This window comes from Salvelinus fontinalis, chromosome 33 (assembly GCF_029448725.1).
Source record: "Salvelinus fontinalis isolate EN_2023a chromosome 33, ASM2944872v1, whole genome shotgun sequence".
Classification (NCBI taxonomy): domain Eukaryota; kingdom Metazoa; phylum Chordata; class Actinopteri; order Salmoniformes; family Salmonidae; genus Salvelinus; species Salvelinus fontinalis.
Window position 1 is genome coordinate 47,066,859 of NC_074697.1, and position 27,379 is coordinate 47,094,237.

A 27,379-nucleotide genomic window follows, 5' to 3' on the forward strand; every position below is an offset into this window, starting at 1 on the left:
ACAGATTATCTTGGCAAAGGAGAAATGCTAACTGACAGGGATGTAAACAAATTTGTGCACAGAATTTGAGAGACATACGCTTTTTGTGTGTATGGAAAATGTCTGGGATCTTTTATTTCAGATTATGAAACATGGGACCAACACTTTACATGTTGCGTTTATATTTTTGTTCAGTGTAGATGGCTTTGTCTGGTGCTACATTTGGATTTTTGTGGATGAACTAGCACACGTTTGTCCGCCTTGCCAATGTGAGTCACTGTTAAATTTGGCAAAGTGGATTTGTCGATCCCCCAAAGTTTGACTCCTCAGACATGCCGTAGTCCAGGAAGTAATGTTTCACAACGAACCGGCGTGCCGTACGGTGACTTTCACGGGTTGACTGACATCCAGTGGGGGTTGTGTAAACGGAGCTAAACCCGTCCTGTGTACCACCAAAATGCGACTTCTAAAAGCAGGACTAACCTTAGGTCAGACACATTTAAGGAAACCGGGAACACTAACATTAAAAAAGGTAAGAAAATACCCCAAGATGTTGAGAATAGGACAGGTGAGAAGGGATGGAAATGGACACGCTAGGTTAGCTATCTAACCACTGGCTGTCCTGTCTTGCGTTGTATAACGTTAGCTAATAATATAGAAACGTATCTGAAAGATGTCTCTTTTTTTCCTTTTATAGGTGTTGATGAACAGTTGTCGGTCATGCTCCTCTGGTATCGTCCCCAATGAAAGAATCCGCAACATCGGAATCTCGGCGCACATCGACTCGGGGAAGACCACACTCACGGAGCGCGTCCTCTTCTACACGGGCAGGATAGCAGAGATCCATGAGGTGAGTTATTCACGATCATAATCTGGCTCTGACTTATTGCAGTAGCCAGTTGAAGTGTGTGTGTGTGTGTGTGTGTGTGTGTGTGTGTGTGTGTGTGTGTTTGTTCCTGCGTGTTTTAGAGGGAGACACAGGCAGACTAAAACAATTATGTGTTTTTATTTTTTTACATACTGTATACAGACTGTGGTTCCCTCTAACTCTATAGGTAAAGGGAAAGGATGGTGTCGGGGCCACCATGGACTCGATGGAGCTGGAGAGGCAGAGAGGCATCACCATCCAGTCAGCTGCCACATACACCATCTATAAGGATTACAACATCAACATCATCGACACCCCAGGTATGGCGGTACCTGGCAGAAAGATGTGCGTTAGTGGCAACACAGATCTTATGACCAGGTTCTTTCTTTTTTGACGGATATACCATAGGTCACAGATCGATGCTAGTGTAGCCAACAGCTGTTGAATTTAGGATGTATTTTTGCTTTTAACTCTAACCCCAGTTTCCTCCTCGCTGTCCTGTCCAGGCCATGTGGACTTCACCATCGAGGTGGAGCGAGCCCTGCGTGTTTTGGACGGGGCGATCCTGGTCCTATGTGCAGTCGGAGGGGTCCAGTGCCAGACCCTGACCGTGAACAGACAGATGAAACGCTACAACGTTCCCTTCCTCACCTTCATCAACAAGCTGGACCGCATGGGAGCCAACCCCAACCGCGCCCTGCAGGCCATGAGGTCAGCAGATATACAGATACTGTGGAGTAGACGGATAGACTCAACTGGTTTTCCATAAGCTCTGTTCTGAGTCCGACGGTGTTCCCTCTTTCAGGACCAAGCTGAATCACAACGCAGCCTTTGTGAACATCCCCATCGGTCTGGAGGGGAACATGAAGGGCATCATAGATCTCGTAGAGGAGCGCAGCATGTACTTCGAGGGCCCATTCGGGTAAGAGAACGGAGAATGTGTGATAATGGCAGGCATTTAGAGATGACTTACATCTCAGACCTGAAACATTTCCATAGCTGGAAACCCTCTAACTGGAAGAAAAAAAAGTATGAAAAAAAGACTAATCCTCCTGTCCTCTGTGGTTCCTGCAGACAGAATATTCGGTTAGATGAGATCCCGGCGGAGTTCCGTGTGGAGGCTGCAGACAGGAGACAGGAGCTGGTGGAGTGTGTGGCTAACGCTGACGAGACCCTGGGAGAGATGTTCCTGGAGGAGAGGATCCCCACCGTGCCAGAACTAAAGGTTTGTGTGTGTGTCTCTGTTCATTATGTCTTGGGACATTGCAACAAATTATGTAATTTGATTTTCCGCATCAGTCATATTTTCTGCTATGACCTGTGAACTCTGCCCCCTGGGCCCTGACCTCTCCCGTCTCTCCTACCACAGACAGCCATACGCAGGGCCACAGTGCAGCGGCTCTTCAGCCCGGTGCTGGTGGGAACTGCACTGAAGAACAAGGGGGTCCAGCCTCTATTGAACGCAGTGCTGGATTATCTGCCCAACCCCACAGAGATCAACAACTACGCCCTCTTCAACGATGAGTGAGTGTGACCTGGGTGCCTAGACAGTGACTCCATTCAATATGACACAGCCGTCTTTGAATTAATTGATATGCCAAAATCAGGTCAGAGCTCGGGGACAAACTTGAACAATGCATGCGTAGCTTGACGTTTTGTTCCATTGATCTATTGATGTCAATGGAAGATCTCACATTGTCCTTGTGTTGTTTCCTCTGTGTCAGGGAGTCCAGTGACAGTACTAAGATCCTGATGGATCCCACCAGAGATGCCTCGCAGCCCTTCGTTGGCCTGGCCTTCAAACTGGAGGTGAACACATCACAGCGCACAAACACTGTGTGGCAAACCATGTTCAACAAGTAATCTGGCACATTTACTGTGTACACTTTATCTGTATGATAAACCATATAGGGATTGTGGACTTTCTCTCCTTTCTTCCCCTTACTCTGTTCTAGGCGGGTCGGTTTGGTCAGCTGACGTACGTGCGTGTGTACCAGGGCTGTCTGAAGAAGACCGAGTACATCATCAATACACGCACTGGCAAGAAGGTCCGTGTGCAGAGGCTAGTGCGTCTCCATGCCGACCAGATGGAGGTGAGACCCAGGAAGTGAATGTAAATCGAATAGACCAACGGTTTCAGTGCTGTGAAAAGCACAGCACTGTGATTGCTTAGAACGGTAATGTTCCGTATTTGTTTTTCCGTTTGTTTCTACCACACAGAACCAATGACCCAGATTCCCCTACCTGACTTATCCTAGTGATAACATCTCATGATTACAAACAACTTGATCTGTACATTTTTATAACCGAAACAATCTTAATTTGGTGTCGTCAAACTGTTTGGTCAGGATGTGGAGGAGGTGTATGCAGGGGACATCTGTGCCCTTTTTGGGATCGATTGTGCCAGCGGAGATACCTTCACCTCCCGGACCAGCGCCAACCTCTCCATGGTACATCCCGTTGGCCATTGTCCAGACTAGATAAGCAACCATTCAGCACTCACTAATGTGTATTTAAAGATGCAATCTGTTGTGCACTGCCTGTGTGTGCATAATGTTATGACCTTGGGCATCATTCAACATGTGTTTCCCCCACAGGAGTCCATCCACATTCCAGAGGCTGTCATCTCCATGTCTATGAAGCCGTCCAACAAGGTGGGCCCTCTCATATTCTATGTAGTATGAGGAGTCTAAATGACCATATAAGGCTTGATACTATTTCAGTAGAGTATATGAGCATGTATTATCAGTAATTAGCGTCGGCTCTATAATAAACTCTCTTCCTGTGGATCAGAATGACATGGATAAGTTCTCTAAAGGCATCAACCGCTTCACCCGAGAAGACCCCACGTTCAGGGTCCACTTTGACACAGAAAGCAAGGAGACTATCATCTCTGGTATGGGAGAGCTGCACCTGGAGATCTACTCACAGGTAGTAGTCTAGTGCTCGGCTCTCCGGAGATCTGAAGATCCTTCTGTCCGCAGTGTTTTTGTTTCATCCTGTTTTTACAGTGGCTTAAGTTGTCTTGAATGTATTAGACTTCCAAACATCTGGAATCTTTAATGGCATTTCAGTGCAGTAAATCAAGCTGACCTTACTTTCTCGCTGTCTTTCTGTAGAGGATGGAGAGGGAGTATAACTGCCCCTGTGCGATGGGAAAACCAAAGGTAGCCTTCAGGGAGAGCGTGACCAGTGCGGTACCGTAAGTACCACTCCTAACGGACACACAAGCGCCAACGATGTCCAAACGAACCACTCTCAGAAGCATTCAATTGTTTACAGTGATGGCTTTATTCAAGGCCGGTCCAGGACGTTCTGCCGCCAAGACAAAAATATGCCCCACCCCCAATATGTTTGGTATTGGGTCAATTCTTTTCTCAGCTAAAAGTCGGAGGAACAGAACATAATAGCAGCCCAATTAATAGGCCTATGCTACAAATTAAACAATTTAACACATCTGGTTAGTAGGCTATATAATCAGTTCAATGTCAATAACATAGCCTAATATTTTCAATCTGATTACATTGAAAAAATCGCCAATGCCCTGCACGTTCTGCCGCCCTAGGTGAGACACAAATAATTACATCTTAGACATCCTTATGAATCTAAGCATGGCACTTTCAAAGGTTACCCAGACAGAGGCTCTGCTGACGCAGAAAACTGTAAGCTTCAACTGCTTGCTACTCGTCCGTTGTATAACCCAACAATAGAAGTGCTTCCCTAAAAGCTGCCTGGGTTTAAACAAACATCTTCTCTTTTCAGAAAGAGACAGGCTCAATTAGTAGGGACAGAATAGCTAAGTCAATTCTTTTTTTATCTCCTCGGATATTATAGCCTGCAGTTTAGCTTCAGATTGTCATAGAGAAGAATCAATATATCCCCATAGGTAGCCTAGTGGTTAGAGCGTTGGGCCAGTAACTGAAAGGTTGCTGGATCGAATCTCCGAGCTGACAAGGTAAGAAAATCTGTCGTTCTGCCCCTGAACAAGGCAGTTAGCTGTTCCCCGGTAGGCCGTCATTGTAAATAAGATTTTGTTATTAACTGACTTACCTAGTGAAATAAAGGTAAATAAATATGCATCTTTCGCAGGCATTTTTATAGAACGCTTGATATAATCTGGATACGTTTTTTGTATTTATTTCAAAATATAAAGCAAACAATAGAGATCCTTTATGCCCTTTTCTTTAACAAAGGGTATGTGATACCCTCAGTCAATTGGAGCCCTGGTTTTAGTCAAACACACCAAGCCCTTCCCAGACACGGAGGTATTTAATCAGTGCATCAGTGCATGTATTGGAGTATTTGGCTATACTAACATCTATGGATAGGATAATTGTCTGTCAAACAGTTAGGCTTACCACTTATTTTTTGGAAAATGAAGAAATAAGCTCAAATTATCTATGTAATTCTATGTTTATGTCCATAAACATTTTTGGTGGCCGCAAATATAGGAGGTCCCTTACCAGGCAGAAGGGAATTTTACTTTAACCCCTGCATCAGAGAGTTACGTTGTCGCTATCACTATGCAACCTAGTGCCTATAGTAGGAAAACAAGTTTCTTATTAATAATATTCCACCTGTTATCACACATGGCACGACCCCATAATTGTTACAATTACAATTAAAATGACACTTATGAACCATATATTTTAATATTCCTGTAGAACTGTAAAACAGAGTCAGATCATTTGAGCTTTGGAAACAAGTGCTTTCATAAATGCATGGCGGGCCTCGTTTCGCTGGAGCAGTGTCAAATAAGCTTTCTGTTAATGACCCAGCCTTCACGAGTGTAGTTTATTTACATATCGAATTTGATTGTCCAACTCCAGCTTTTATTTATTTCGTCTCCACCTAGAGTGGCCTCTTTCCTTTGCTGTGGTGCTGCATTGCAGTCAGCGATGCGCTCTCTCGGTAGCTGTCCATGGTCCTGAAATCAAAGCATCTGAGTTTGCTTGAACACCAGCCTGATCTCCAGCTCCTTCCACCTCTGGACTGTCTAGGGGACTTCTCATGCAACCTGAGGAGGTGGCACTGATTTTTCCAGTCCCCAGTTCCTTCCCTGACTAGAGCAGATTTGCACTCGTGTAAAAAAAAAAGTTGGCATCAAAAACAGAAGGCTGCATCGTTTTGCTTAGAATAGACAAGCCTTGGTCTCTCCCCGTTCGCCATCCTCCTATTGTAGTGGGCCACCGAAAACTTTCGTTGCCCCTCATCTCTTGGGAAATTCCCCTCCTTATCCTGATGTGGCCCAGCCTGCACTAACATATCCCTTAAAGATCCATTCATATATTTTGGCCTCTCACCGGGATCTTTTATGTTTTTTGCCTAGGAGTCGGATTTAGCAGCAGTACCACCACTGTCATCAGGGACAGGGAGCGACGAATCTGGGTCCAAGATAGTAGGGTCTTCGCCGGCATTGTTTGAAGGTGTGACCACCTGTTCTTGTCCAGCCAGAGAGCTGTCATCATCGGGGGAAGTGCATGGCTCGGACTCCTCCGGTTTGCCCTCTCCCCTTCTAGAATCAGCGAACGGGGGCTCATCGTTCTCGGCGAATTAATGACTTGTCCTCGTAGGCTTGTCATTCTCCACACTGATAAATTTCACCAGCGAATTTCTTTGGTTTAGAGTGCCACTTTTCTCCTTTTTTTCTCTCTTTATATTTGCTTCCTGATAGTTTCTCTTAGACATGGTAGCAAATTGTTTCAAATCTCTATAGATTACTTTTGGCAAAAATTATATCCAATAGTAGTAGCTAGCTAACATTAACAGGCTAGTTTAAGCTACTGCCTTAATCACTAATCGTCTTCGTCACACAAACGTTAAAAAAAATACAATCATTTATTTGGTAGATTAATTTTTATTAATGTTTCACAATTGGATAATCCCATATAAAACACACACATCACCATAGCTACCAAGGATAGTGGGAGTGAACTTCGGGAGAAGCGGGAATGGGGTAAGGGCGGGAAGTGCAGCAATGCTATGAGCTGATGGCCGGGGTGCCGCGGGTGGTGAAGTAGCCAATCGGGTGCCGCGGGCGGTGTAGTAGCCAATCAGAGGCGCCGGAGGGCGGGAACTGCAGCTACGTTATGAACTGATGGCCGGGGTGCCGCGGGCGGTGTAGTAGCCAATCAATTGTCAAAATGTCGCCTCAAATTCAAGTGCCGCCATAGGAGGCGGCCTAATCTTTCCTAATGGGAGGGCCGGCCCTGGCTTTATTGGACCCCTTCACTTCATCAATAGAGTATATTAACAGAAAAAGCTTATAACATGTTTGTAAATCTTACCAAGAGTCTTACAAGCTTACACCGTAAAAGCAGTGCATTCGCACTGCGCACGTGTGCCCTATCCTCTCCTCTGAAGCAGTAGTGGTGAAGGTAAACATTACTAAAGCTAAGACAAGTATGATGTGTAAAACAGCTTTTCAAAGCAGGTAGAAAATGGCTTTTACCCTTCATTCAAGTCCTAAGAAAGATGTGCTATACTTTTCTTTGCAGCACTTGAATAAGGCTGAGGAGTATTTTGCCGTGTGTGTATCTCAGTTGGTGGTGTTTGGAGGAGCCTCACAGTCGTGGCACTTTGGCTGCAGCTCACTCTGCAGGACTTGAACACCCTGTTCTGGGGACCAGGTGACTAGCAGCTTCCAGTGGATGATCTCCTGCACACACGCAAGAATGTTCCTATATAATAATAAGCATGACGTCCGTGTTATGTTAAGACAGGTGGCAGAATGTTTTCAGTTACCTGGGAAATCATTTCATGCAGCAGGACATGGTAGTTGAACCTCAGCTGGTCCTTCTCAGTCTCCTGTTAAGGGACAAACAGAACCAGGAACCAAGTGTGAGAAGGATGGACAGAAAGGGTGGGGAGTTAGGGGTCAATTTGGAATTGGGCAGATGTCTCCATGGTTACACTGAGTTACTGTCCGACTACATTGCAGACGCATGCCAGATCATACCACGCCTGGATAGGTATTTAACATATCAGCTAACCACATGGTATAGCAATCTGATGCCCGACTGCACAGTCGATGCGTGGCACGTAACCACTGGTTGACGCAATGCAACGCCTGCGTATCTAGTCGGGCGGGAACTCGACCTCTCTTGGCTGCTCACCAGCTGTGTGAAGTTGGCCACCTGGGCCATGTTGTAAAGCGTGCTCTCATTGGACTCCCTCAGCATGATGAAACTAGAGGCCACACCCCCAAGGTGCCAGAAGGGCTTCATGCTGGGCTCCATGAGACCGTAGCTGTCTGTCAAAGAGACCACAAACACATAATGGTCAGAAAGACCACAAATGGACCACAGTTTGAACAAAAATGGCCATTTCAGTGGTTGTCATGTTTGGACATTATGCCAAGGCTGACTGAGTTGTGTGTGTATTTGTGGCTTTATACCTACCTGGTATATCGGTTCCTGACACCATGTTATTGCTGGCTCTGTGTTGCTGGTAGAAGGCCTCTTCCTGAGCCGTGGTGTTGCTTTGAAGCAATCCCTCACACGAGGCCTGGACCTGGGGAGCACTCTGTCCCTCTCCCCCTGGAAAGAGGAGCTCTGCAGAGCACTGCCCCGAAACCTTTTTATAGGTGAGGGGTTGAGGTGGGGAGGACAAAATGAAGAATAGGAAAGGAATGGTGTTGCAGTATTTTAGGAGAAGAGAGGAAGATACAGGAGAGGGAAAATAGGTTGTCTAACACAGGCATATTTATCACGGTGGCAGTGTAGCAATAGTTACAGAACACACCATGTATTTATTCAGTGGTGTTATCTGTGCAATAGTGAGTCACTCAGAGAATGTGAGTCAGATCTTACGTTACTGATAGTTTCCTGCATGGTAAGCTCCAGTTGATACTTCCTCATCTCTGCCACATCCTGACAGCCAAGGAGAGAGAGAGAGAGAGAGCAGAAGTGAACCACTTAATTAAAACAGTCATCAAAATAAGCCCTATAATCCTTAAGGAAACCTTAAGGCACATAAATATGATATACCCAAGTCTGTTAATGTGCCGGCTGTTGATAACTGACTTTTTATCCGCACTGACCTCCCATATCCATCCCTTTCTTCAAGGATCCTTCCTTGCTTTGTAATATTAACTACCCCCCCCCCCCCCCCCCCCCCCAACTCCCCAAAGTATGCTGATCCTCCATTTCCACTCTTACCTCTGCGCTGCCGCTGTGTACTTTGCTGAGAAATATCCACCTGTAGGGTGAGCCGTAGCGGGTGTTCAGGTAGTGTTGGACCACCGTGGCTGCCCGGCGGGCAGGGTAGTGACTTGGGTTCAGCACGCCAGTCGTCATCACTTCCTCCACCACCACCTCCCTCACCTAAGCCACACCGGAGAGAAGAGAGGGGAATGAGAGCGAACAGGAGGAATGAGAGAGAGCAAGGAGGGTTGGGACAGTGTCTGCTCTGATGGGACTTTAACCTCTGTGGGTGCAGGAAGTCTTGTCCTGCCCTAGTTCTAGATAAGGAGACGACCGAGGGAGAATATAGAGAAACATAGTGAGTAAGGGGAGGGTAGAAAGTGTCAGAGGAAGAGGGAGGAAACTGTTCTTGCCTGTGCCTGGAAAGTCCGAGACTCCCTGCCTGTTTAGAGGCTGTTGCTGGCAGATACTCAGACCGCTGAAAGAGCAGCCACACGCAGGGGTAGAAACTTCCTGCTTCCTCCCAAGCCAGGAATTTAGTTAGGACCGCCCATTTTTAAAGAGACAGGCCACACATTTCCCCCCTCTCTCTACTATAACATAAAAGCATGGCAAATGACCATACAGCTACTTTGTTTGTAAGTATTGATTGTTTGGGAAACTATAGCAGTTATTTACCTAGCAATGCTTTAATGAAAATCCTCTGAATTAATTACTGATTTTGACTATGTGCTTGTCTCTGCAGGTTTGACTTCACCCATAAGAAGCAGTCTGGTGGTTCTGGGCAGTACGGTAAAGTGATAGGAGTTCTGGAACCTCTGGACCAAGAGAACTATACAAAAGTGGAGTTTGAAGACCAGACTGTCGGAACCAACATCCCCAAACAGTTTGTGCCGGCTGTTGAGAAGGTATGCATGTCTAAAAATCACCTAGGCCCTTGAGTAAGTGTAATTCTGAGGGGGGGGAAATATATATTTTTTAAATCCTGTTGCTTTATTCAGGTAGAAATTATAGTAGAACTCTTATCTCATACCCCAAGGGTGGGCAAACTTTTTGGCTCAAGGGCCACATCGGGATTTCGAAATTGAGGGCTGCACATATTAGATTAGTTTGTCAAAATCAATGTGTGCTACAAAAATTGCACACAGTTGAAAATATATAGATCCATTATCCTTTCTAAACTTTTAAATTTTTTTACTCAAACCTCCCGTGGGCTGGATTGAACGGGCCTGCATGCCATAGTTTGCCCACCGCTGTCAGTCATTCTCCATCTCCTCACTCATCACTCTGTCCTGCAGGGATTCAGAGAGGCCTGTGAGAAAGGCCCTCTGACTGGTCACAAGATCTCAGGTGTCAAGTTCCTATTGGAAGACGGAGCGAATCACATGGTGGACTCAAATGAGATCTCCTTCATCCGTGCAGGGGAAGGTGCTCTTAAACAAGGTGGGTGTCAACCAACCAGAATACACGCCTGTTGTTCTCCCTCTATACTTGTTCCATGCTTCTCAGCTTTTTGACAAACCTACTGAATGTCTCCTTTCTCGGTAGCCATGGAGAAGGCTAACGTTGCCGTGCTGGAGCCAATCATGTCAGTAGAAATTGTGGCGCCCGATGAGTTCCAAGGGACAGTCATCGCCGGGGTCAACCGTCGCCATGGCGTCATCAGTGGGCAGGATGGGGCGGAGGGCTACTTTACGCTGTATGCTGATGTGAGTTCAGCTCTGTCCTACTCATACTTCCTATGCCTTTTTTCTTTCTGCAAAGACAGGATAGGTTAAACGTCTGTCCAGTCACTGTGTATTTGATGGTTAATCTCCATTTCCTCTCCCCAGATTCCACTGAATGACATGTTTGGTTATGCCACAGAGCTCCGGTCCTGTACAGAGGTAAGGCACTGGCTGCTCTAGTCGGATGTCAAGACGTCAATTAGTCATAAAAATAAAGGATATGCCATACATTTTCAATGATATTGAGTTTGTATTTCCACCCCCCCCCCCCAGTTAATTTCTTTGGACCAAAGTAATTAGTCTATAATCCTTTCTGGAGAACTGATGAGTGGGTATATGTGTGTTGTGTCCAGGGGAAAGGAGAGTACACCATGGATTACAGCAGATACCAGCCCTGTCTGCCTGGCACTCAGGAGGAGCTCATCAACAAATACCTGGAGTCAACAGGACAGCTGCCTGCCAAGAAGGAGAAGGGGAAGTGGAAGAACTGAGCGTGGACCACACACACACAATCACTGAATTGTAAACACATTGCAGTACTGCAATGGAATGCTTGACAAACACAAACCGCGCTCAACCAACTGTAAACATACTGGGCCCTGCCTTACCAAGGTGGGTGTTTTATATCATATGTTCATTCAAAATGGTCAGGCAGATGACCAAGTGAATTCCCTTGATTCACCCTCGTTTTCCGTCATACTCTCATCCTAAAGTATCTATTTTATTGCGGAGTTTATTTCCATTCGGCCTTTGCTCTCCAGCAAACAGTCTTGTCCCACAGCCAAGCAGTTATTATGAAGACTTGAGGCGAGCTCAAAGTTTGGACTTCAACTTGAGCATGTATATTACCTGGTTTTGTACTATGTACAGCATGTTGTTATAATGATGATGATGATGATTAAATAAGATTGACCTAATACAGTGGTTCCCAAAGTTTTTATAGTCCCATACACCTTCAAACATTCAACCTCCAGCTGCATACCCCCTCTAGCACCAGCGTCAGCGCACTCTCAAATGTTGTTTTTTTGCCATCATTGTAAGCCTGCCACACACACACTATACGATACATGTATTATTAAACATAAGAATGAGTGCGAGTTGTCACAACCTGGCATGTGAGAAATAGCTCTTATAGGACCAGGGCACAAATAATCAATAATTTTGCTATCTTAAATAAAATTTTATTGTTCATCGAAAATTGTGACTAACTCATCACAGGTTAATGAGAAGGGTGTGCTTGAAAGGAAGCACATAACTCTGCAATGTTGGGTTGTATTGGAGAGTGTCTCAGTCTTAAATCATTTCCCACACACAGTCTGTGTCTGTATTTAGTTCTCATACTAGTGAGGGCCGAGAATCCACTCTCACATAGGTACGGGGTTGCAAAGGGCATCAGCGTCTTAACAGCGCGATTTGCCAAGGCAGGATACTCTGAGCGCAGCCCAATCCAGAAATCTGGCAGTGGCTTCTGATTTAAATGACATTTTCACAGAACCAGAACCGCTTGTTGCAATTTCAATGAGGCTCTCTTGTTCAGATATCGGTAACTGGACTGGAGGCAGGGCATGAAAGGCATAACGAATCCAGTTGTTTGTGTCATCCGTTACAGGAAAGTACCTGCGTAATTGCGCACCCAACACACTCAGGTGCTTCGCTATATCACAGTTGACATCATCTGTAAGCTTGAGTTCATTTGCACACAAAAAAATCATGCAATGATGGAAATACCTGTGTGTTGTCCTTGTTAATGCAGACTGAGAAGAGCTCCAACTTCTTAATCACTTCTTAAAGTTGCAGAAAGTCCCTGTAATCCTAGATTCAGATCATTCAGGTGAGAAAAAACATCACCCAGATAGGCCAGTCGTGTGAGAAACTCGCCATCATGCAAGTGGTCAGACAAGTGAAAATCATGGTCAGTAAAGAAAACTATAAGCTCCTCTCAATTCAAAAAACTTGCCCATATCATTGCATAGTGCAGAAAATACACGAGTTCAGGGACCTTGCTTTAAAAGTGAACCATTTTCACTGTAGTGTCCAGAACGTTTTTAAAGCTGTCAGGCATTCCTTTGGCAGCAAGAGCCTCTAGGATGCTGCAGTGTACCCAAGTGGCTTCGGGAGCAACCGCTTGTACACGCGTTACCACTCCACTATGTCTCCCTGTTGTGGCTTTTGCGCCATCAGTAGATACCAACACATCTTGACCACCAAAGTCCATTTGATGTCACAAAGCTGTCCAGTACTTTAAAAAATATCCTCTCCTGGTTTCCAGAAGAGCTGTAATGCATAGAATTCACTGGCTTTTATGCGAAGCAGTAATTGTTTCAAAACATCTCCTGCCATGTCACTGATGCGTCGTGAAACGGTGTTGTTTGATGAAGGCATTGTCTTAATAGTTTTTTGGGCCTTTCCCCCAGCATTATCCCAGCCATATCCGCGGCAGCAGGAAGAATGAAGTCCTCCACAATAGTATGGGGCTTGCCTGTCCTAGCCACTCGGTAGCTCACCATATAAAATGCTTCTAGCCTCTTCTTATTAATGGTATTTGTTGCTTTTATACATCTCTTACTACCTGAAAGTCGTCTTAATTCTCGCTCAAAAAACTCCTGTGGCTTATTTTTTCAAATGGGCATGTTTTGTTTCTAAATGTCTGCGCAAGAGAAGGTTTCATCGAGTTGTGAGATAGTACTTTTGCACATATAACACACTGTGGCTGAGCAAAGGCAATACTCCCAATATAAGTGAACCCCAAATCAATGTAGGTCTCATCATATTTGCGCCTCTTCGATGGTCCAACATCCCTGTCTGTTGTTCGGTGCTTTCACGGGTAAGGGGGCAGTAGCTCTTCGGCTGCATCAGATTCACAACTGTCAGTGTCCATGCTAGCTGGGCTAACAACAAATGCAGAATTACTGATGCTCGCATTGGTTGTGCTCGTGGAAGCAGAACAACTTGTGTAGTACTGCTGGTAGTAGCTGCTATGTGTGTCTATGGACGCGGGCCTTACTTTTTTTTTAACCATTTATCAATTTTCGCGCAAACGGAATGAGCAGCAGCTACGTTTGGCTACATACGGAGCGTTAGTGGAATTCCTGCGAGACAGTAACGGTAATGTGATTGGATGTTAATTATTTGACTAGGCTTCCTGTATTTGACATTGTGTTGTTATTTCGCTGAACACTAGATGGTTTAATTTTATTTTTGGCAGTGAAACGAGGCTACTCAGGTGAGGGGGGAGGGTTATTCACCCAAATGTGTAGCCCCGTTGGAAAAAAATAAACGGACTGTTTGAAAATGTGAGGATTTTTTTTTTAACGAAAATAAAAAAATATGTATTTTATTTTTAATATGTGAATCACATTTTTAATCTAATACAACCGTTTCACCAGGGTGTCATTGTTCCTTAATTTACTTAGCAGATGGTTGTGTGGTTGATGTTAGAATTTTGTTGCCTGAATTTGATATAATCTGGATGACAGGAAAGCACAACTTGGTTGTGAAATACCTAATATGTATCACAACAAGAAGCTGGACAAGGTTAAGTCAAAGCAGTATTTTCATGCAGAACAAACTGGAAACTCATTCTGCATGTTATGTAGGCCTATACTGAATACTGATGTGCCTCCTCTGAGTAGTGGATTCTAGGGGTTTGTAGCTCACTCACCTCTGTAGTTGTCTGTATGTCCTCGCTCAGAGGAACACTGTTTGGGTGTTGATCAGACCCCACTGGTGGTCCTGACCCAGTTCTGACAGTCACTGTCGAGTTCCCATGGACCAGGGTCGGAACAACCAGAAGGATAAGCAGCGTCCAGTCCATACTCCACACTGTAAGATCTGAAAACTAATGCCAGAGAGGATTGAGGAGTCCTCCTAAGGAATGCAAACTGATCCAGTTCAGGGTTATGCAAGAGGAAGGATATGGAGTGAGAGGAAACAGACTGTCCAGACTCAGCTGCCTGTTCTGTTTACTCGGTCTTAATCAAAACAAACTGCTCTTCTGCAATTCTGAGTCTCATATAGGCCTACACATTTAACACCGAGTAGAGCTGTCCTCCGGAAAAGTTATTTCTTTAAAGGTGCAGTTCAGTAAGAAATGTGATATTCCAGTTTAAAGATATTTCCACGCTGAAGTTGTGAAAATAATGCTATTTTAAAGTAAGAGCTTTTTGAAGAGAACTCCTCGGGCCTCATATCAATATTGAATAGAAACTATTCAAAAATACTACTTAAACGGAATTTAGAATGGTCATACCCATAGAAAATGTGTGATTTATCAAACAACCCTACAAGCGTCATAAGCACACCAGTAGGAGGTAACCATTGATAAATACCAATTGTTCTCAGCCTCAGTGCTAGTGCACGACCTTGGCTGTTTGCATTTAGGAACGCTCCTAATTAATATATGGTCAAAACCATCCATTCAAAGCCTGTGGGGAATATACAACGCCATACCATGAAACACAAAGGCGCAACCTATAAAAGCTAATACATGTATTTTATTTCAGACTGAAATAGAATGGGCTAGTGTCAGAGATTGAGTACAACTAAAAGGTTTTATTTGGCTCGCTCAGTTGTGGCTTGACCAGTACAAAGAAAAAACATCTACAAAGAGAGGACCATTAGGATAACTCAAGTTGCTTTAGCAATGGCAAATATACTTGAGTAGGCAACACTCACCAATAAGCCATCCATCCTCAACCGCTCCCACCTGTAGGCGTATAGGCCAACAATGCTGTTGTGCGTTCCACCTAGCCACCTTATTCAGCAGCGTCTTTTGGGCATCACATGCACATAAAGAGTGGAAGCCTTTTCTGTTTACATATAAATCGTTTTAAGATGGTGATTGTATGGGTTTGTGGGTGCCTTCTGTTGCTCCGTTCGTATTTGGGAACCCATTGATGGCATGATGGCAAAGAAACCCCTCTTGACTTCAACCTGTTGTGCGATGGTGTATGGAAATTGTATGCGTTGCTGTTCGTTTTGCTGATGATTGCATCCAAAACATTGGACCGAGGTAAAAACAGATTTAAGTTGGATATTCGCCTGTAGATTTCCTTACGTCCACCAACAGCAGTTAGGGAACGTCAACATAGTGACGAATCAACATTTTCAAATTTCAATAGCTCTTTAACCATTACTCCTAAAACTTTCAAAACTGGTTCTAGTTAACCCGATGGCATAGACACACATTGCACACACTTTTCTTTTGGTTGGTTTACATCTCACGCTATTTTAAATAATTTATTTACATTTTTGAAATTCAATAGCGCCATGGTCATGTGACCCACACACCTCAAACCAGGTTCATAATGTACACTCAGTGGGCCTACACATTGGACACCCTTTTGTTTGTCCATTTGCATCTCATCAGACTTTTCAAATTTCAATAGCTCCATAGTCTTATGACCTACAACCCTCAAACTACTTTCAGAATATCCACTGAGTAGCCTTATATGTAGCACAACCTTTGTTTGTCCATTTTCATCTCACACGATTTTACATGAATTTTCAATGTTTTTCAATGTTTCTAATTTCAATAGCTCCTTGGTCATGTGACCAACAACCCACAAACTACTTTCAGAACATCCAGTCACTAGACTTATATATTGCACACCCATTTGTTTGTCCATTTTCATCTCAAAGAATCTCGCATACATTTTTCAAACTTTCACAATTCAATAGCACCTTGGTCAAGTGACCTACAACCCTCAAACTGCTGTCAGAACATCCACCGAGTAGCCTTATATGTAGCACAACCCTTTGTTTGTCCATTTTCATCTCACACAATTTTACATAAATGTTCAATGTTTTTCAATGTTTCTAATTTCAATAGGTCCTTGGTGAAGTAACCTACTGGACTCAAACAAGGTTCAGAATGTCCATTGACTACTCTTCTATATTGCACACCCTTTGGTTTGTCCCTTTTCATCTCACACATTTTTACATTAATTGTTCAAACTTTCTAATGTCAATAGCTCCTTGGTCATGTGACCTACTGGACTCAAACCCGGTTCAGAATGTACACTCAGTGGGCCTACACATTGCAGACCCTTTAGTTTGTCCGTTTTCATCTCACACGATTTTGCATGAATTTTGTAAACGTTAAAATGGCAATAGCTCCTTGGTCATGTGACCTACTGGACTCAAACAAGGTTCCAAATATACACTCAGTGGGCCTGCATATTGCACACCCTTTAGTTTGTCCATTTTCATCTCACTCGATTTTACATGAATTTTTTTAAATGTTAAATTTCAATAGCTCCTTGGTCATGTGACCTACTGACCTCATCCAAGGTTCAGAATGTCCACTGACTACCTTCCTATATTGCACACCCTTTTGTTTGTCCTTTTCATTGCAGGTGATTTTACATGAATAATTGTTCAACATTTTAATAGCTCCTTGGTCATGTGATCTACTGACCTCAAACAAGGTTCAGAATGTCCACTGACTACCTTTCTATATTACACACTCTTTAGTTTGTCCATTTTCATCTCACGCGGGTTTACATACATTTTTTAACTTTTTTAATTTCAATAGTTCCCTGGTCATGTGATCTACTGACCTCAAACAAGGTTCAGAATATCCACTGACTAGCCTTATACATGGCACACCTTTTTGTTTGTCCATTTTCATCTAACACGATTTTACATTAATTGCCTGCTCTGTTCCCCTGAAGGACAGTGTCAAACACACCTATTCACTTGGGCCTTCTGCCTGGGGCCTTCCTGACCTCCAAGCAGGGCCCCATTGACCTGGTGACCTCTGACTCCAGGCCTCTAGGCCTACACTCCCTGCCCACCTGCCTGCCCTCTGGGCCTGTGAGTGTATAGCTTAGTCCCTGGATCTACAGACCTCCAGGCCTCCACACCTGCTCTCCCCACCCGGTCAACACCCCTCTCACTGGGAATCACCCATCACCGCGTCCCTGCCGTGAATCAGCCATTTCCATAACTTTGCCCACCTGGCAATCCGGGGCACCCACACTTAAGCACCCCTCCCCGGACACTAAGACGTCTATATTCCCGCTGTCGGGAACCACGTGCACCTGGTAACTCGAAACAGTCTCTGTACACCTGGTGACCCACCTGCTTTTTTTCAAGTCGGGCTCCCGAGTGGCACAGCTGTCTAAGATACTGCATCTCAATGCAAGAGGCGTCACTGCAGTACCTGGTTCGAATCCAGGCTGCATCACTTCCGGATGTGTTTGGGAGACCCATAGGGCGGCGCACAATTGGCCCAGCATCGACCGGGTTTGGCCGGGGTAGGCCGTCATTGTAAATAAGAATTTGTTCTTAACTGACTTGGCTAGTTAAATAAAGGTTAAATAAAAAGTCCCCATTCCAACCTCCATGGCCCCCGTGTCCGGTCGCCTCGGCTCGGACTCTGAGTAACCCCCGCCTTGATGGAGGCCTCCTTGTGTAGCTGGTGACCCTTCGACTTCCACAGCAAGTCCCAACCTGACTCACAGTCCCACCAGAGGACGGGCCGGGCGGATGGGCGACCACCCAGCCTCCTACTCATCCAGAGCCCCATGTCAATGTCTCTTACGCCTTCTACCTGCCTGCCTGGGCTCTCTCACACTTTGTGTCTGGCCTCTGGCCCCTGGCCCTTCTGCGTGCACCTGGTAACCCTTAAGTAAAGAAGGAGGATGTTGGAGGAAGATGCGTCCCCAACAAAAGCTTGGATCGAGGGCTGGCTGTCAATAAATCGTAGCGAGTGAGCTGCTCTGCTACGTATGAAAACCTGACCCAAAATCAGGTCGTCTATGAATGATTTAGCACCAGGTTCCCCACAAGCATGCAGTGCGCATCAGGAGAGGGGCGGCAACTCATCCGGCCGCACCCCAACCTCGTCACGAACAGCTCTACTCACCTGCCAAAAGAGGCAGACTATCCCGGGCCAACCGAAGATCCGTGGTGCTACGGTATCGTTACGTTTAGGGGGGATTCTGACAGAGGCGTTCAGTCAAAATCCCACAGATAGTAGCTTCGCACATATACCAAATGTGCTTGGGTGGTTTGAGTGTGACTGTGACAGGTGGGTATGCACCTTTGAATTTCATCAAGTTGACATTCAGTGATCCGTGCCCAGTGGGAACCTAGGCTTCATCTGTCCGTTTTACGGGTCCGCAGCAAATCAATGGGCTTGGATGGTACTACACACATCAGATGTAGGCCTACCTCCCCAGACAAGCTGGAGATACCTCCAGATTCATGCAATGCCCTATCACTGCGGGGCCAATGGGTTTACTCTCCGCGTCGAGTCTCATGAGTGTTGGTGTCCTGTCAAGGTCAGGATTAGTTTACACTTCATTGAATTTCTTCACTTTGACATTTAGAGCACTGGACAGAAATCACATCGCGTCAACACTCACCTCAGGCCTTTGCGATGCTTTGTTTTAATTAAACAGTCGGATTCCCTTGGTCCGCACCAGTTCTAAGTCAGCTGCTAACGCCGTAGCTGGGGAGATCCATGAGAAGGGCCCGGCGCGCATCCAGAGTCGCCGTCACCAACCACCGGACCCAACCATCCCACCGGTCTGCCTTCGGCCCGCCAACGGACACCACCCCGACGTACCCCCGCACGCAGTCACTTGTGAGACCACGCACGAGAGACCGTGAGATGGGCCGCACAACGAACATCCTACGGTGGAGAGAGGAGGGCAACGGAGGGACTGCTCCCCCAATTGCGGCTCGAGCCCCTCTTTGCACCCCAGCCCGACCGACCCAGCCCTTAGAGCCAATATTTATCCTGAAGTTACGGATCTGACTTGCCCACTGAGTGTACATACCTTGTTTGAGGTCAGTAGGTCACATGACCAAGGAACTATTGAAATTCTAAAGTTTACAAAATTAATGTAAAACCGTGTGAGATGAAAATGGACAAACTAAAGGATGTGCAATGTGTAGGCCCACTGAGTGGACATTCTGAACCTTGTTTAAGGTCAGTAGGTCACATGACCAAGGAGCTATTGAAATTTTAAATTTTGAAAAAATCATGTAACATGAGTGAGATGAAAACGGACAAACTAAAGGGTGTGCTCCCTAACTAATTCAACTAGGAATACAAAATGCTGCTCACATTTCCACATGTTTATTAGCTTTGGAAAGTGAATTAATGTCCAAATGGTGAAAATAAGACCTGTGCAATGTTCAGCGCAATTTTTCTAACATCATGACACTTATTTGGAGTCTGTGGCACAAGTGGTTTGAAAGCTATTGAGGTTTGAAAGCGCGAATATCCGTTGAATATCCAACTTGAAACTGTCTTTACATCGGTAAACATTGGCTCATCAAGGACTGTGTGATGTCAATTGGAAAGCTCCGGTTGCCAAACACCCGAGGGTGGATAGCACTTGCGTGTGCACCGGAATGGCATGCGTTTGCCTTTTTAAAGTAGGTCTTAAATCCTCACAAAAATAAAATAAGATAGCCTCATCAGATATCGTTTCCCAAAACCTATCTGTACTTCCTGCAGAAAAAGTCCCACCTGTCTCTAAAAACGCACTCTGCAAAATTCCGCGTGTGCCAGCCACCATATCTTCCAACAGCAATATCAGCCATCTCTCATTCGATTTCCCATTATCTCAGTCTTTTATATTATTTCAACAATGGTTTCACTTTCAAACCTACCTCTAATTTTAAAAAAAATCATGTACTTTACATGGATTATCGTAACAAGCGCACTGATGTCGTCAAATTATAGAGCATGTCAAAATATGTTGCATGGATTCACAATGGAAATACAATCCCTACAGACAAATAATTGCAGTCAAAATGCAGTATAACTGCAGTATGCTGCAAATACTACGTCCAAAATAACACTTTTTTTAATGCTGTAATTTTACCGTGTAACTGTTAGAGTGCAGTTCAACTGCACTGCAGTTATTCTGCAATTACTGCTGTCCAAAATAGCACATTGGCTGCAGTTATTGCACTTTTACTAGTTTCAAAACTGCAATATTTTTTGTAAGGATGAAATCAAAAAATTATTACTCTCACAATTTCACAAATGTTCAACATATATGTTCCCCATTCTACGCTTAACAAGCAATTCCCTTATTCCATATATTCCTCCAGTTGTCACTGTGCATACGCATGGACGTGGCTGTGCGTAAATTTACATACACTCTCAAGAAAACGTACATGTTGATAATGCCACGTTCATGTTCTAGTCCGAACTAGGATATTTTGACATTTCCGACGTGCTAACTGGTTGTAGTTATACACGTAGCGCATTTAAACCAGTTAGCAAGCCGGACATATTAGAGTTTCCTAGTTCCAACTATCACCTGAACACGTGGCATAAATCTCACACTTTGCGTGGGAATGATCCCATGCATGGTTTATGCAGATGTGTGCCTACATATGATTGATAAATGAGGCCCATAGAATTTCAGCCCGTTCAGGTGGGATGGTTTTTGGGCCACAGCATGACGATCTGATTGGATTATTCTGACAAATGACCGCTCATCTTTTATTTGCATATGTATCATCCTACTTTGAAGGGATGAACTGGGTAGCCTCTATAGCGCGTGTCAAACTCATTCCCCGATGGGCTGAGTATCTGCGGTTTTTCGCATCCTTTGTACTTGATTGATGAATCAAGGTCACTAATTAGTAAGGAACTCCCCACACCTGGTTGTCTAGGGCTTAATTGAAATGGGAAAAAAACAGAAACCTACAGACACTAGAGCTGTGTTCGAATACTCATACTAACAGCACTTACTGTACTATTTGTGACGTGAATTGATTATATAGTATGCTTATTGGTCATAATATGATATAGTTAGTATGCCAAAAGTTTCCGGATGTTGTACTAAATTGGCCAAAATATTAAATATACACGCAGAGGACACTATTTCAGTACTTTAGGGGCGTGGCTTCACATCATTTCCAGATTTGAAGAAAATGACGGAAAATATGCAGTCGAAGTACAACGAGAGGGAGTACAAATTCATTGCCTTAATTAATTTTGACAAATGTTAAACTGTAGAGCAATGTAATAAAGTAATTACTTTTCAAATAAGTTACCTTACACGTTATTATGGCTGATAATTTGTTAGCTACTCTGTCCTTACGAACCACAAAGCGTGTCATTACAGCAGTAACTTTGTTAGGATTTGTGTTTATTGCACTATAACCCAATGCTATATCACATGTGATATAATATTAGCAACTGTTAGCCTGGGCGCCTGGGTGTCTGTGTGTGTGTGTGTTGGAAGTAACAGTTAGCCCCAGATAAGTGTGCTGGGAAGCTGTGGTTAGCCTTGAACGAGAACAGTGTGCTTTGTATGCAGGTGCAAATAGCTCAGACAATGTTGCAGAGCTGTCTGACCTCAGTCTCTGGGGTGAGGGAGCGTAATCTACACAGCAACAGCGCCGGACACCAAAAAGCGCCAAGAGGCTGGGACTAGCCTGAGCGCCGGCGATAGGCTGAGCAAAGTTTAAACCACGCTCAGCCTCCACTGTGATAGGCCAACAGACGGGTTGGAACTAGTCTGTCACAGTATAAGAACAGCTGTTTACTTACACCCTGCCAGATCTCTGTTCTGCCCTGCGAGGTGATACAGAGAACCCGTATATACGAAAATTGCATTTACCATTTATCGCTTGAGTTTAATAAAAATACTTTTTTTCACCTTTATTTAACCAGGTAGGCAAATTGAGAACACGTTCTCATTTACAATTGCGACCTGGCCAAGATAAAGCAAAGCAGTTCGACACATACAACAACACATAGTTACACATGGAGTAAAACAAACATACAGTCAATAATACAGTGAAAAATAAGTCTATATACAATATGAGCAAGTGAGGTGAGATAAGGGAGGTGAAGGCAAACAAAATATATATATAAATAAATAAAAATATAAAAAGGCCATGGTGGCGAAGTAAATACAATATAGCATGTAAAAAAAAACACTGGAATGGTTGGTTTGCAGTGGAAGAAGGTGCAAAGTAGAGATAGAAATAATGGGGTGCAAAGGAGCAAAATAAATAAATACAGTAGGTAAAGAGGTAGTTGTTTTGGCTAAATTATAGATGGGCTATGTACAGGTGCAGTAATCTATGAGCTGCTCTGAAAGCTGGTGCTTAAAGCTAATGAGGGAGATAAGTGTTTCCAGTTTCAGAGATTTTTGTAGTTTGTTCCAGTCATTGGCAGCAGAGAACTGGAAGGAGAGGCGGCCAAAGGAAGAATTGGTTTTGGGGGTGACCAGAGAGATATACCTGCTGGAGCGCGTGCTACGGGTGGGCGTTGCTATGGTGACCAGCGAGCTGAGATAAGGGGGGACTTTACCTAGCAGGGTCTTGTAGATGACCTGGAGCCAGTGGGTTTGGCGACGAGTGTGAAGCGAGGGCCAGCCAACGAGAGCGTACAGGTCGCAGTGGTGGGTAGTATATGGGGCTTTGGTGACAAAACGGATGGCACTGTGATAGACTGCATCCAATTTATTGAGTAGGGTTTTGGAGGCCATTTTGTAAATGACATCACCGAAGTCGAGGATTGGTAGGATGGTCAGTTTTACAAGGGTATGTATAAGTATAAAAATATACTTAAAGTATATTCGGTGACTCTGAACCACATTTTGTCCTTATACCAGATTTGAATTGACACAAATCCCTTATATACCGGTATGTTGTTAGCTAGCTACTTAACGTTAGTTGACTACTTATACATCTAACTTGCCAGTATATTAACTATAGGCTATCTAACTAACTACCCAATGTTTATTGACATTATTATTCCCGTCAATCTTAGCTTAGCTAAATAGTATAGTCTTTGTGTGTTCTCAATGGACATTCGGGTGCTTTTGTAAATTCGCTCTGGCTATCTACTCCGATTTCAGAGGCCTCTCATCTGAGTGTAACATAAACTCACCCCATTCCGTACAAATGTGCGTAACCGCGACATTCAAACGAGGCTGCAATGAAAACGAATGGGACTGTAGTGACTGTGTTGGCATCAAAATCCGGTGTGTGAACTACGTTTCGATTCAGCATTGATTGACATGGTAATGGTCTAACAGTATTGGAGAATATGTTACAGTATGTTAGTATGGGTATTCGAACACAGTTTTGGCCTTCCATGGAATGAGTTTGACACCCCTGCTCTAGAGTCTAGAGACAATCCTATCTGCCAATCAGGTGTGTATGTAAATATATTTACATTTGTGTCAGCAAGCCCACAAGATTAGACTTAGAATTTCAATGGCAAAAGGAGGTTCAGGGGAATCATGTCATTGGGTTTCTATAGTAACAACTCAATTACACCTAAGCTGTGTTCAAATACCCATACTGTATACTACATAATTAATGAGTATATACTACATACTATTAGTTTATTTTAGTATACTCTAAACGAACGGTATCCTTTCAGTTGAGTTTACTAGCGCTTCGCCTGTCTACCAGAAGTTGATGCTGTTGCTATGCAACCTCTTGCTAGCTTGTTAGCATAACAAATTACTAGCTAGACATTTTACGACTTTGAGCGTGTTCGTACATTCAATCTGGAGTGCCCTTTGGGCGTTTGTAAATTCAGAGTGTTGTCACTTTGTCTGTTCGTAAATTCAGAGTGCATGCTGGACGCTCTGGCCGAGGAGTAGGGTTAATCCGAGCGTTCTGACCTCACAACGGCAGTCAAGCACCCAAGCTAACTGGCTAATGTTGGCTAGCTTGCTAGTTACTTCCACCTCACTCTAACCATTTTACTCGCCCTAGCAGAGATGGTGGTTTTCATGTAATCTAGAGCATTGGTGACTAACTGTGCTGCTGGCAACAATTTATAATTTGTTTTCCGATGTTTACTGACACCGGCCATATTCAACTCTGGGTGTTGAACGTTCGTAAATTAATCGGAGTAGATAGCCAGAGCGAATTAACAATGACCATTGAGAACGCACAACGACTATACCATTTAGCTAAGAATGACACATAGTTAATATACTGGCAAATGCGATGTATTAGTAGCCAACAAACATTAGCTAGCTAGCTAACATACCAATACATACAGCTGTAATGAGGTGCTGCGGTTCATAAGGATAGCGTAGCTAACAAATTGACAGCCAACATAAAGTGTAATTTATTTGAAATGCGGCTGCATTTTTTCTGCCATTTTCTTAAAATCTGAAAAAGTTGTGAATCCACACCCATTTTCTGATTAATTGCATTATGGGCCCTAAAAACACGAAAACAGTGTACACTGCTTGTATACTTCATATTTTGGTGCATTTAGTATGACATCCTGGAACTTTTGTCATACTAACTATATCCATACTATGACCAATAAGAATACTACATACTGAATTTACATCACAAATAGTACAGTTAGTGCGGTTAGTATGAGTATTCAAACACAGCTCTGGTGTAAGGGGTCAGGTGTGATGAATATTTGCAGTGAGCCGGTAACAGCCTTTTGGTTACTTATCTGCAACCTAATTTGGGTCCAGATTTCCTTGGCAGAATCTCAAATGTATATTGAGGATCTGCGAAGAGATTAATATTGAAACGAATGTGCTTGTATTTGCAGGTAATCGAGGAGAGGAGCAAACTCCTCAGTTTGCCTATTACCAAGTTGACACTCCTAAATATGGCAACCACTTATGGTTTCTGGGTTACGAGTCGAGGAAAGGACGGACTTTGCACAATTTAAAATCTCCCCAAGACAGGCCTTTGTTTAATGTGTGTGATGGAATATTCAATGTGAGAGCGCACAACTTATTGATGGAAAAATGATTCATGAACATAAACTTCTCATATTTATTTTTATCCACTTCCACGTCTTTTCTGAGAACTGCCTGTTGAGATAAGATATAAACAGGGGGTTTTGAAGTTAAAAGATTGAGGGCGATACAGTATGGTGATGGGTGTTGCATGTCCATGCATACTTGCACACCATGAGGTGTCAGAAGGAGAAAGATCCCTGCTGAAACCCCCACCCCAGCATAGGCCAGCATACAGTGCCTTCAGAAAGTATTCATACCCGTTGACTTATTCCACTCTTTTTTTTTTTGCAGCCTGAATTCAAAATGGAAACAATTAAAATGTTCTCACCCATCTACACACAACACCCCATAGTGACGAAGTGAAAACATGCTTTTAGAATTTGTTGCAAATGTAATACAAATTAAATACAGAAATATATAATTTAGCCTACATAAGTATTCACACCCCTGAGTCAGTACATGTTAGAATTCCCTTTGGCAGCGATAACAGTTGTGATGTGAGCAGTGGCAATTTTAGCATGTAAATCTTGATGAAGCAAAAAAAAATAAACAAGTGGGATGCATGCCAGCAAAGCCACAACACAACAGTAAACAACACATTCATTGCACTGTAACGGTGACAAACGGTGCCCACAAATGGCCTACATAACTCTGTCCCAACAGCAGTCCCAACATCTTACCACTGCTACATCTGGCTATCAGTGGAGCCTTGTCTGGCAGCGAAACAGTTCATTCAGACTCATTTACTGCCTTTTAAAAAGAACATAGCTGATATGGCTGACTTGCTTGAACAAATGTGGTTTCTAATGACAATTGAGATGTACAAAGTCTGGTATAAGGGGGCGACAAGCGGATTAGAGGCAATCCGTGATTTAGATTAATGAATTAATGAACAAGCTTGGTCCGACGTAGTCAATTCAACTATTTGTTTGGCACTTTTGACATGTACAGTGACAGAATTCAGAACATGGGCCATTCTTACAGTGTTCTCCCTGTACACCAAGTCAAAACCATAGGATAAATAAAAAGGGCATATAAGCAGACAATGAAAGCTCTTACAATATTCAATGACTATATTTCACTAAAACAGGTTAAAGGCTATATGTGCACCACCAAGTCAGAAAAGTAGGCAAAATTAAGAGGGGTAAATAGACCACATTTTTAGGGTGAGGCACATGGGTTACTAACATCTTACTACACAACATACACTTAGTATTACTTTCTTAGCTACAGAATACATATCTCCCTGGTATATTACATTTTTGCAGCAGCATACAAGACATTTTTGGACTCACCTTGTTGTACATTGCTCACTTGAACAGGAAGATGGCATGGCAGTCCTTCGTGGGCAAATTTTGTCATCCAAGTCTGGCATTCTCTGGATTTAGGGTGCTTTCAAAACAGCTGGGAACTCTGAAAAAAACAAGGTCGAATCATGATGACGTCATTGATCTTCAGGTTGTCGCTCTAGAAAGAGGGCTGATTTACAATTTCCGAGTTGGGTGACCGTTCAAAACGTATTTTCCCAGTCGGCGCTCGTTTATTCCTGATTTCCCAGTTGTCTTGAACTCACTGAAGGTCAAGTTTTTGCAGTTCCGAGTTAACAGTTGTTTTGAGCACGGCACAAATCATGCTTCAGTGACAGCATGGCCAATGCTGAATGTTTATAATTTTAAACTTGGAAAAGAGCCCCTTAATTTGTTTATCACTGTTATTAAATTATTGCATCTGAGCTCCTTGTGTGCAGCTCTCCTTTTCTTTTTTAAAACTGTAACTAGGCCACTCAGCAACATTCAATATCGTCTTGGTAAGAAACTTGTGTTTTGGGTTATTGTCCTGCTGAAAGGCGAATTTGTCCCCAGTGTCTGTTTTCCTCTAGGATTTTGCCTGTACCTAGCTATATTTTGTTTCCTTTTATCCTAAAAAAAACTCCCTAGT

At 43.8% G+C, this 27,379-nt stretch overlaps 2 protein-coding genes across 2 annotated transcripts; one reads left to right on the forward strand and one right to left on the reverse strand.

Moving 5' to 3' along the window:
* Positions 1 to 326: 326 nt before the first annotated feature.
* On the forward strand, positions 327 to 11,635 carry gfm1 (G elongation factor, mitochondrial 1). The gene is made up of 18 exons (XM_055896463.1): positions 327 to 511; positions 677 to 829; positions 1,035 to 1,167; positions 1,354 to 1,558; positions 1,653 to 1,769; positions 1,922 to 2,072; positions 2,217 to 2,371; positions 2,572 to 2,656; positions 2,803 to 2,940; positions 3,196 to 3,297; positions 3,445 to 3,501; positions 3,641 to 3,778; positions 3,967 to 4,049; positions 9,737 to 9,899; positions 10,290 to 10,434; positions 10,540 to 10,700; positions 10,824 to 10,877; positions 11,072 to 11,635. Exons 1-18 carry the CDS (start codon positions 437 to 439, stop codon positions 11,207 to 11,209), a joined length of 2,253 nt encoding a protein of 750 aa, XP_055752438.1. The 5' UTR covers positions 327 to 436; the 3' UTR covers positions 11,210 to 11,635.
* Positions 6,685 to 27,064, reverse strand: LOC129832420 (latexin-like). Its single transcript, XM_055896472.1, has 8 exons — positions 26,737 to 27,064; positions 14,380 to 14,556; positions 9,007 to 9,171; positions 8,659 to 8,718; positions 8,248 to 8,422; positions 7,963 to 8,099; positions 7,592 to 7,654; positions 6,685 to 7,505 (listed from the first exon to the last, which is right to left on the reverse strand). Exons 1-8 carry the CDS (start codon positions 26,746 to 26,748, stop codon positions 7,386 to 7,388), a joined length of 909 nt encoding a protein of 302 aa, XP_055752447.1. The 5' UTR covers positions 26,749 to 27,064; the 3' UTR covers positions 6,685 to 7,385.
* Positions 27,065 to 27,379: the final 315 nt, after the last annotated feature.